At 68.1% G+C, this 11,297-nt stretch overlaps 1 protein-coding gene across 1 annotated transcript in view; it reads left to right on the forward strand.

The window, feature by feature from the left end:
• Positions 1–9,101, forward strand: part of PITPNM3 (PITPNM family member 3) — a gene marked incomplete at both ends in the record, with an annotated part of 48,595 nt that extends 39,494 nt beyond the window's left edge. Inside the window, 6 exons of the mRNA XM_080825599.1 lie at positions 1,811–1,927; positions 2,199–2,347; positions 2,591–2,740; positions 4,875–5,058; positions 7,099–7,227; positions 8,799–9,101. Of these exons, the coding sequence (XP_080681725.1) occupies positions 1,811–1,927; positions 2,199–2,347; positions 2,591–2,740; positions 4,875–5,058; positions 7,099–7,227; positions 8,799–9,101 (1,032 nt within the window). The remainder of the gene's footprint in view (positions 1–1,810; positions 1,928–2,198; positions 2,348–2,590; positions 2,741–4,874; positions 5,059–7,098; positions 7,228–8,798) is intronic.
• Between the last annotated feature and the right edge of the window lie 2,196 nt (positions 9,102–11,297).

Consider the following 11,297-nt stretch of genomic DNA (forward strand, 5'->3'; position numbering starts at 1 on the left):
GGCCGGGCCACGCAGGGCTTCGTGAGCAAGAGTCACCTCTGTGGGGTGTTGAAATATGGATAGGAGCTTGGGAGGCTTAAGTGCCGACTCGGCCAACCGTCCTTGAGTGTGGGCGTGGCCACTGTGTCCCCTGCGGCGGGGAGCGTGGGGTCTAGGGCAGAGCCCCTGCCCTGGTGGGCCCCTCGGGTCTGGTGGGAACATCGGCCGTGCACCCTGAGAACAGTCCTGAGGGCAGGAGGTGATCGGCGCTGTGTGGACCGCCCTTTCTGTGAACACACGTATTGAGCCAGAGCCGCGTTTGACACCACGTGTACACGTGTGCGGCTCCATGGACCTCGGCAGGGTCACTGATGTGTGCAGACCTCCCTGCCGTCCGTTCTGGAACTCACTCATGGCCTCGGGAGCAGACCCCTTGCTCGTGCCCCTCAGCACACCCCACCCCCACCCCGGTGCCGCTGTCTGTCGATTCGCCCGCCTCTCTGTGCGGGTCACGCAGCGTGCTCTCGTCCGCATCTGGCTTCTCTTGTGGGGCGTCCGGGTTCCAGGCACCTCCGTGGCCGAGCAGGCAGCCGAGCGGTCCCCCGTCACAGGGACATACCGTTGACCCATTCACCGGCTGCTGGGCATTCTGGGGCTCCCCTTTGTCTGCTGGGAGCAATGCTGCCCGCCTTCGACAGATGCGTGTTCTCATTCTGGGGGTGCAGACCCAGAAGAGAAGGGCGGCTCGGAGCAGCAGCTGCCGTCTGTCTGTCCGTGGGAGGAGCTGGCGAGCTTCTCCAAGGACACTGCACTGTTTTGTACCCTGTGGGGTGGGGGGCAGTGATGAGGGGTCCCACCGCCCCGGCGAGCATGCCTGGAGTCTCCTAGCGGCGTGGCTCTGTGTTCCCTGGTGACGGGCGGTTTGGGCATCTTCCGTGCATTTATTTGCACGATCGACTCTTCCCCCTCGAGTGTTCTTGGGGGGCCTGTGGCGACTGTGTCTAGGTCAGGATCCTGACTGCTTCCTCCCCGCGTGCCTGGTGCCCAGCTCAGGGACCCGCGCCCGCGGGGGGCCTGCCGCTGAATCGCATGCAGACCCCGTGGGGGGGAGAGCCGTCTGCGGGGGCTTCCTGGCCAAGTGCTGGTGCTGGGCTGGCCTTTGGGCCACGCAGAGTTGGGGCGCCGGGTTGAGCCACGGCTGGGCCGGGAGCAGCGGGACACGTGCTGGAAGGTTCACGCGGGGTCAGCTGAGGATCAGGACTGCACCCCCGGGCACGACAAGTCCACGGTGCTTTCCGAAGAGGGTTGGACGGGAGCCCAGGCAGGTGTGGGGAGAGCTCTGGAAGGGGACGGTCACCGGCTTGAGGGATTCAGGTCCGGGAGCGAGGTCCGGCGTGGTGGGTGGGCTGGGAGGCCTCGGAGCCGCAGGATGAGCAGAAGCCACAAGTGCAAGGACGGGGACGGCGGGAGGTCACAGACAAGATGACTCGGTGTCCAGAATGCTCTGGAGCATGGTGCAGGCTCCCACGGCCTCCTCACGCGCTCCCTCAGCTCTGGCCCATCCCCCCGTCCCAGTAAATGGCTGCGGGATGTGAGGAGGACAGTCCGGGGGCCGGCCGCTGCCATGCAGGACGGTCAGGAGCACAGCGAGCTCGTCTGTCCCTGGAGACAGCGTTGGGGTCCACAGGCCTGTTTCTCGAGGGTCCCGTGGAACCCGGCTCAGAAGGTCTGCCGGGAAGGCGCGGTGCAGCAGGGACACGTCCCCTTGGCCGTCCCAGGGACTGTGTCAGGAAGAAGCCAGCCCCGCCTGAGCCCGCTTCTGTTCTTCCAGAACGTGACTGCGAACCACCGGGCCAACGACGTGATCGCGGCCGAAGACGGCCCCCAGGTCCTGGTGGGGCGCTTCATGTACGGGCCTCTTGACATGGTGGCCCTGACCGGAGAGAAGGTACGGGGTCCGCGCTGTCCCTCGTGGGCCGCATGTGGCAGGAGGGGCGGGGGCTGGCGGGGGAGGGGGTGCTGACTGCCCGTGGGGGGAGGTGGGAGCTGGGAGAAGGTCGTGGAGGGGAGCCAGGGGAAGGCGGGACCTCGATCTGTCTGAGAGGTGGGCGGGGCACTAGGCAGAGAGGGCATGGGGTGGAGAGCTCCCCGGCCGGCCCTGGGCCCGCAGGCCCTCCCCACCCAGGCCTTCAGGGAGTCCCCACCCCCGCCGTGGGCAGGTGGACATCCTGGTGATGGCGGAGCCGTCCTCGGGCCGCTGGGTGCACCTGGACACCGAGATCACCAACGGCAGCGGCCGGATCACGTACAGCGTGCCACGGCCCCGGCGCCTGGGGGTCGGCGTCTACCCCGTGAAGATGGTTGTCAGGTGAGACGCCGGCTCATCCCCGTGGCCCTGCCAGCTGGGCCGTCTGGAGGTGGAGGCCTCTGGGCGCCCTCCCGCGGGCCCGTGCCTGTCCGTGGGGAGAGAGGAGGACGGACGGGGCCACCAGCCAGCTTCCTTCCGACCCCGGCCCCAGACTGAGCTCTGACCCCAGCTGCAGGCTGACCTCGGGCTTCAGGCTAGCAGCTGACTCGGACGCACGGCTGACCGCAGGCAGGTGCCTTGTAGGGGCGACCAGACCTTCGCGATGAGCTACCTCACGGTGCTGCCCCGGGGCATGGAGTGCGTGGTGTTCAGCATCGACGGGTCCTTCGCCGCCAGCGTGTCCATCATGGGAAGTGACCCCAAGGTCCGGCCGGGCGCAGTGGACGTCGTCCGGTGAGTGCTCCCTCCCTGCAAGGGGGGTGTCCTGCCGTCAGGGGCAGTGGCCCTCAGCCTGGGGAGATGGCTGTGTGTCCTCTGGGCCGGAAGTCTTGGTCTCAGGGACTCAGGGTCCCCTGGAAACGCCCTGCTGCTCGCGGACCCCAGCTCCCCACTCCCTCGCCGCGTCCGCCCATCCCTGCAGCGGATCAGGCCCGGCCTCCAGGCTTCCGATCCCGGTCAGGACGGTCCAGACGCGATCGGAGTGTTTGGAGTGTGTCTGGCTGTGAGAAAGGGCTCTGCGTTTAGCAGCCAAAAATAATCGTTCATCATTTCTCGTGGTTGTGTGGGTTGCCCGGGCTCTGCCGGGATGTTGTCACATGTCCCCGTGACTCGCAGCCAGGTGACCGTCTGGGCTGGGGTTTGTCTGCGGGCCCCCCGGGCTGGGGTTCCACATGGTTTCTGGACTCACATGAGGTCCTGTTCCTTGGCGGGGCTCGCTTGCTCTCTGTCCACGTGGCTGGTCTCCTCAACACCAGGGGGGAAGCTATAAGCCTTCTTATGACCCAGCCTTGGGAGTCACGGTGACCTTTCCACTGTGGTCTGTGGGTTGTACGTAGTGGAGGGGTCCGCCCGGACTCACGGGGCAGGGACCACGTGCAGGTATGCATGCGGGACATGTGGCTCCCTGGGGGCCACCTCTTGAGCCCAGCGAACGCACGACTCCAAGCAAAGTCAACAGTGGACACTCTCCTGCTGGGCTGGTGCTGCTTGGCAAGCTGGGAAGGCTTCCTGGAGGAGGGGGCCCTGAAAGACAGGGGGATGTGGAGGAGAGGAGGAGGAGAAGCCACGGAGGCTGCCCAAGGGATGGGACGGCCACAGAGCACAAGGCTTATGGGCTAGAGTGCTGCCCCGTGTGTGGCTGGAGGGGATGGATGCTTCAGGGCAGAGCCCTGGGGGTCCCAGGGGCGCAGAGGAGGGAGACCTTGGGACATGACACGGGGAGCCAATGGAGCAGTGGGGGTAGGTGTGTGAAGCCACATTAAGGATAGCCAGGAAGCCGCCCTGTGGCACACACCACGCCCGCACACCTTTCTAGGCACATCTGGGGCTGGTCCCTATCGGCCAAAGGACAGCCCTCTGGGGCAGTGTCCACTCATGCCCCCACTGTACAGATAGACACCGGGGTCCTGGGGAACTGCCCAGGCTGGGCTGGAGTTGGGGTGCTGTGAGCGAGGGCAGAGAAGCCAGCTGAGGGGGAGAGTGGGTCAGATCCTGCTGGAAGGAGATGAGGCACTCAGGGACAGGAAGTGGGGGACATGGGGACAGAGGGGACAGCAGGGCAGGCAGAGCTGGCTTGTCTCTGTTAGGAAACGTGAGTGCCATCAGAGGCCCCTGGAAGAAGGGGACAGGAGCAGAGGGGGCGGCAGTGGGGGTCAGCTTGGTCGTGGGCATGTGGTGCCTGTGGGCCATCTGGGAGATGTCCGGGACTCCTGGGCTCAGCTCCTTGTGACTTTGGAGTCCTTCCCCCTGGTTCTCCTGGGGTCTCCTCAGGAGGGCTGTGGGGTGTGGGTGGGGGCTGGGGAGGGCTGGGTTCTGCGGGGGGCTGCAGGGAGGCTGCAGGTTGGAGGTGGGACAGCATGTGGGAGAGTGGGTGGGGGCTGGGGGCCGCAGGTAGGTGGGAGGGTAGGGTTGGGGGGGTTGGGGGCTGCAGGGGCTGGGGGCTGCAGGTGTGGGGTGGGGGCTGGGGGGCTTGGAGGGGCTGGGGGCTGCAGGTGGGAGGGTGGGGGGCTGGGGGCTACAGATGGGAGGGTGGGGGCTGGGGGGCTGGGGGCTGCAGGTGGGAGGGTGGAGGCTTCGGGGCTGCAGGTGGGGGGTGGGGCCTAGGGGGGCTGGGGGCTGCAGGCGGGTGGGAGGGTGGGGGCTGCAGGTGAGGGGTGGAGGCTGGGGGGCCTAGGGGCCGTAGGCGGGAGGGTGGGGGGCTGGGAGGGGCTGGGGGCTGCAGGCGGGAGGGTGGGGGGGCTGGGAGGGCTGGGGGCCACGGGCGGATGTGTAGGGGCTGCAGGCTGTGGGGTCTGGCCCGGGCAAAGGCGGGCGGGGAGCGTGGCGGCTGCAGGCTCCGGGGCTGGACCTGTGTGCCATGCACCCGCAGGCACTGGCAGGACCTGGGCTATCTGATTCTGTACATCACGGGCCGGCCGGACATGCAGAAGCAGCGGGTGGTGTCCTGGCTGTCCCAGCACAACTTTCCCCAGGGCATGATCTTCTTCTCCGACGGGCTGGTGCACGACCCCCTGCGGCAGAAGGCCATCTTCCTGCGTAACCTCGTGCAGGAGGTGAGTCCCCGCAGCCGGGCAGGGGCGAGACCAGACCCCAGACACTGCCACGTGCTCCTCCCCTCCACCCTCCGCCTGCAGCCCACGCCTGGGTGCAGAGCGCACCCGTGAACCTCACCGCGAGCCCACACGGCTCGGTGCGGTGGGTGCTGTCCGCGGGGGCCCAGGAGGACGGCGAGGCTCCCCGAGGCTCGGTGACTCACCCACAATCCCAGACTCCCACATTTCCACCTTTATCTCCTGCCCCCAAGCCTGAACTCTTGTCTCCGTGCCTGGTTACTCGTTCAGTAGACACCTCAGTGGCCGCTTTGCTCCATCCGTGTCCTGCTTCGGGCCACCGAGCTCTGCTCTCCTTCTGGCACTGTGAGCCAGGGCGGTCCTCGTGGTGGGACTCAGGCCCCAGCACAGCGTCCCTGGGGAGCTCCTTAGACTGGAGCTCCCCCTGCCTCCCCCTCCTGCATCAGACACCGCACACGGGGCCCGTTCTGTACTCAGAGAGACCCTGATGGAGAGCGGCCCAGGGCTCAGGGTACCCACAGCCTTTGTCTGTGGACCTGGACCTAAGAATGGTTTCTGTAGTTTTCGGTGGTTAGGGGGAAACCCAAAGGGGAATCACGGTTCATGGTGTGACAATGACGGGAAACGCAGATTTCGGCGCCCGTAAACACCGTTGTAGTCGAGCGCGGCTGTGCCCCTTGCTTATGCGGTGCTCACGCTGGGCGCAAGTGTGCAGAGCCTACGACGCTTACTGTCTGGGCTTTCACAACCAAGCCTGCCAGTCCCTGATCCGGAGAAGGAAGACAGGTAAACTGACAGCCTCGTGGTCCACGATGAGCGCAGGCCTCTCGGCAAGGAGGACGGACGTGGCTTTGCCTGGGGAGGGCGGAGAGGGCTTCTAGGAGGCAGCACATTTTGAGCTGAGTCCTGAAGGGAGAGTGTGAGTTTGCCCAAGAAACAGCCTGTGCAAAGGCACTGAGACAGACAGAAGCCTGAGATGTTCTCAGAGTCAGGCCCAGGTCAGGCAGGACCAGAGGCCTGGAGATCATCAGGAGCCTTGAAAACCTTGCAAACCAGGCCGACCATAAACTGCTGAGGGGAATGGGGAGCCATGGAAGGGTCGAAAGCCGGGCAGCGGCAGTGACTGAAGCATTGCAGAAAGTTCTCTGCCCGGTCAGACCAATGAGAGGTGGGGAGGCCAACAAGGGCGAGGCTGACCAGAATCCAGGGGGTGGCCATGGGGCTGGAGAGAACGGCAGGGACCGTCGGGGCCTCTGGCAGGGGAAGGGTCAGGTCCCAGTGGTGGTTGGGTGGGGGTGCACTTGCTGCGGGCAAGTGCAGGTATGAGCAGGGGTGGGACCCGGCGGGGCGCCCCTCCTGACAGAGGAAGCCCCTCGCTGGTTCACAGCTGGGGCACAGTCCTCCCCAGGGCCGGTGGCGGCCAGGGTGGGAGATGGGACTTGGGCAGAGTTTTTCTGGGGGCGGCAGGAAGAGGATGTGGCACGAGAGCCACACGGTCCCCTAGCCCCTAGAAGCTGGAAGGTGGACCCTGGAGCAGTTCCGGGGGACGGTGTGAGGGAGGACGAGGGGCCCAGGCCCATGAGGGGTGAAGCTGGGAGTGACTGGGAGGAAAGGGGTGGGGGCAGCGCGGCGGGGAGACCTTCAGAGCCCAGAACGGCAGTTCTGGGTCCAGTGCCGGAGGCCACTGTCCTTGAAGAAGGCAGGGTGGAGGCCCAGGCGGTCGGTGGGCTGTCCCCAGCCAGGGTGGGACCAGAGTGGGGGCGTCTCGGGGGTGGCCAGACCGGGAGCTGGTGAACACTGCAGTCCGGGCTTGTGGACAGCACCGGTTGGAGGTCGGGGGCCAGACAGCACGGGCCTCCAGTCCTGGCCCCACGTCCCCTAACGCCCCGACCAGTGGGGTCCGCAGGCGCTGTGGTCCCGACTTCCCCAGGAGCTGGCCTGGGGTGCAGGGCGGGGCGGGACGCGCGGCTCCTGCGGGGGCTCGCCCTGGCGCGGCGTGAAGCGGCCGGGCCTGTGTTTCAGTGTTTCATCAGAATCAGTGCGGCCTACGGCTCCACCAAGGACATCTCCGTCTACAGCGTGCTGGGGCTGCCGCCCTCCCAGATCTTCATCGTGGGCCGGCCGGCCAAGAAGTACCAGACCCAGTGCCAGGTGGGGCGGCTGGGCGGGGCCTGCGGGAGGGGGTGGGGCGGCTGGGCGGGGCCTGCGGGAGCGGGTGGGGCGGCTGGGCGGGGCCTGCGGGAGCGGGTGGGGCGGCTGGGCGGGGCCTGCGGGAGCGGCTGGGCGGCTGGGCGGGGCCTGCGGGAGGGGGTGGGGCGGCTGGGCGGGGCCTGCGGGAGCGGGTGGGGCGGCTGGGCGGGGCCTGCGGGAGCGGCTGGGCGGCTGGGCGGGGCCTGCGGGAGGGGGTGGGGCGGCTGGGCGGGGCCTGCGGGAGGGGGTGGGGCGGCTGGGCGGGGCCTGCGGGAGCGGGTGGGGCGGCTGGGCGGGGCCTGCGGGAGCGGCTGGGCGGCTGGGCGGGGCCTGCGGGAGGGGGTGGGGCGGCTGGGCGGGGCCTGCGGGAGCGGCTGGGCGGCTGGGCGGGGCCTGCGGGAGGGGGTGGGGCGGCTGGGCGGGGCCTGCGGGAGCGGCTGGGCGGCTGGGCGGGGCCTGCGGGAGCCGGTGGGGGCGGCGTAGGCGGCTGATGCTTCTCTCTGGTCACTAGTCCTTCGTTTGTTCCGCCCGCGCTAGTGGGTACGTGCCCGGGACCAGGCGCCGTGTGGGGCGCAGGGGGTGGACTCAGGTGTCCCCTCATCCAGTCCAGCGGGGTGGAGGGAACATAGAGTCCTAATGCATGACAAGCAACACGGGGTGGTGGCCCTCCAGGGAGGAACAGCTAAGACGGGGGCGGGGTTGGTTTTCGGGAATTTGAAGGACTTGTTCAGGAAGGGCTTGGGGTCCGAGGAGCACTGGCGGCAGAGGTCGGGGGTGACAGCAAGAGCCCCAGCTTCCTGGGGGAGTGCAGGGCCTGGCTCACAGCCTCTTTCTGGCGCGGGTCAGCGGGCAGGTGCTGCCCTCCGAGGGGCTGAGAGCAGGTTGGAGGAGGAAGGGATTGAAGGGAAGGTGATGATCCCCTGGAATGTGGGGCGTAGCGGTGGGCCAGAGGTGGCGCCCCCAGGGTGGGAACCGGGTCAGAGACGGTGCCCAGCCCGGAGGGGGAACCGAGGCAGGCTTCTCCGGCTCTGATGCACACCCGTCCTGGGGGCTTGCCTCCATGCGGATTCGGACTCTGGGGTCCCGGTGGGGCTGGAGATTCTGCCTGCTCCGGTCCTGCGGCTGCAGCTGGTCTGCAGCCCGCTTTCTGGGGAGCTGGGGTCTGAGGACCCAGTGGGGGGAGGGGCAAGAAGGCCACTGTGGGGGCCCAGACCTGACGGAGTTCCGTGGGGTGGGGGCTGGGTGATGGGACAACCTTGCATTTGGGGGATTCGGTGGCAAGCGACAAGGATGGGGGCCTCCCCCCGACCCCGATCAAGAATCCAGAGCTCTGGTGCGCCCCACGGGTGCAGATGGGAAGGGCTCGGAGGTCCAAGGCCGGGCAGGGAGCCGTGCGCGGTGGTGAGCTCCCTGTTCCCGCCAGGCTCCATGGCGAAAGCCGGAGACCGTGCTAGGGCGGTGCGGGGTGACACTGGCAGTGGCAGCCCGGGGCCCCTCCTGCCTGACACCTGTCCCCCCGCCCACCCCTGCAGTTTCTGAGCGAGGGCTATGCCGCGCACCTGGCGGCGCTGGAGGCCGGCCACCGCTCGCGCCCCAAGAAGAACAACTCGCGGATGGTCCTGCGCAAGGGCAGCTTCGGCCTGCACGCCCAGCCCGAGTTCCTGCGCAAGCGCAACCACCTGCGCCGCACCATGTCCGTGCAGCAGCCCGACCCGCCCGCCAACCCGAAGCCCGAGCGGGCGCAGAGCCAGCCCGAGTCCGACAAGGACCATGAGCGGCCCCTGGCCGCGCTCAGTTGGGCACGCGGGCCCCCCAAGTTCGAGTCGGTGCCCTGAGGGCCGGGCTGTGTGCAGAGCAGGGGGGCCCTGCCGGCTGCCCGCGGGCTGAGAGGGGCTGCTGCTCCCCGAGACGGGCCTTTTCCTGCTTTTTCCCTCCCGTGTCTGTCCAGCAGTGTCCGACCAGAGCGGGGAGGGACCCTGCCGCGCCCGGGGGTGCTCCCCGGACCATGAGGGGGAGGTCCCAGGGTCTGTGTGCAGCCGCGGCTGCCTCCCCGTGCGGTGCCCCTGACCGCAAGCCCGGGTCAGGGCTGATGTGGGTGTGATCCTGGGGAGCGGGCCTGCCTGGAGCAGGATGGTTGGACGGAGTTGACCATCCTGCTGGGTTCCCAAGGCTTTGGAGGTGCCGGGCAGGGAGGGGAGAAGCCCCCAGCCCGGGGGCCAGTGGCCCCTGGCAGGCACGGCTTTCTGGCTGCCTGCTGGAGGGGTGAGTGACATTGGCGCCATCTTCCTTGTCGCATCCTGGGTCACTGTCTTGGGCCTCCTGGCTTTCCTGGGGCCAAGTGGCCACTTTCTGGGAGTGAGAGGATATCCCCTGGGTTCTCCTGTGTTTGCAATGTCTGTCCAGGGCCTTGGGGGGTCGGGGTCTGGTGCTGACGGTCTGTCCTCCTGCGGCTGTCCATTGTCCCCGTCTTGTCCTCGGTATTGTTACCATTCTCCTGTGGCCCATGAGGACAGTCATTCCTCTTCCCAGGGCCCTGCCTGTCGCCCTCCCCCGTGAGGCTGCAGCTGTGAGCTCTGGCCCAGCTGGGCTAGCTGTGAGACCTGGAGCCCACTGCTCGCCCTCTCTGGGCCTGCCTTCCATATGGGATCCGGTGGGTCTCCCTGCTGAGACTGGTGCAGGTTTCTGATTCCTAGGCTGTCTTGCACTCGGAGCTACACAGAGCCTGGTGTGCCCCTAGCACGCAGCCTGAGGGGGGCTCTGGGGGCCCCTTGCAGGCACCGAGCACCCCACCAGTTCACAGGAAGCCCCTGGGAGGGGGATGCGGACGGGAAACTGGGAAGGGCTCGCTGCTCCACGGGGTAGCTTGCTTTCCCCTGCTGCCCAAACCATGTGTCCCAGGAACAGGGACATCGCCCTAAGGGCACTGATCTGACTCGCCCTCCCCACCTCTGCTCAGACTGATTCTCCCTCTTGGCTCCTGGAGGGCACAGAGCTGAGACCCAGGCATTCTGGGGGTTCATGTGATTTTGGCTCAAACTGTTGTATTCTCTTTTGCTTCCGCCTGCCACTCCGCTGGGTTTGGTGCCCTTACCCTCCTGGCTAATCCCCTGAGGTTGGCAGGGCTTGGCTCCCAGACTGGGGGGTCCCTCAGAGCCTGCCCGAGGCATTCTGCTGCGAGCCCCTGCAGGGGGCCTGGGTCTCCTGCACCCCAGCCGCTGTCCCCGTGGGTGGCCGTGGCCTGCTTCCGGGCCCCCTCTGGCCGCCCCAAGCTGGCTCAGCTCCTCCAGGCAGGGTTGCCCTGGAGCCTAGACGTCTGTGTCCGCAGCAGGCACCCACGTGGGCCCCGTGTCGCTTCCGCTCGGCGTCTACCTCTTACAGCTCCCGCGTGGCCGGCGTTCTCCCCGACAGCGGCTGCTGGCGGGGAGAGCTGGCACCGCCCTGTGAATTGCGGGGCAAAGCAGGCCTCCCGCTGGGGCCGGAGGGGTCCGGGCTCCCAGCCCCCATCCGCGCGCTCCTGGACGCGGTTCTCTTCCAGCGCGGCAGGCGCGCGCTCTGCCTGCAGGGTGTCCTCCTCCCGCCCGCCCCACCTGCGGGCAGCTCCCCTCTGGCCCTGCCGCCCGGCGGTCCGCGGGGGCCACCGCTCCGTCCACATTCCATCCGTGCGGCGCTCCGCGAGGCTGCAGCGCGCGCGTCCCCTTCGCGGAGCTACTGATGCGGGTGATACAGTCGTTCGGGGGAGCTCGGCCGTCTCTGCCCTGCGACCCCTGGGCTGGAAGCCAGAGAGACGGAGACAGAGACCGCGCCAGGACCCCGCAGGGAACCTGCATCCCGTGAGCGGGGCTCCGCGGGCTGGTCCGGAGCTGGGATGGGGGACCGGGCAAGAGGCCACCCCCCGCCTGTCGCGAGCTCGGAGGACTCGCGCTGGCGACGCTGAAGCCGGGGTACAGGCGCAGAGGGGCTCTACGCGGGAGGCTCCCCCGCTTTCCCTGCGACTCCAGCCCCCACGCGCTCGGTGGACCGGCGGCCTGTCC

This window comes from Martes martes (assembly GCF_963455335.1).
Source record: "Martes martes genome assembly, chromosome: 16".
Lineage (NCBI taxonomy): Eukaryota > Metazoa > Chordata > Mammalia > Carnivora > Mustelidae > Martes > Martes martes.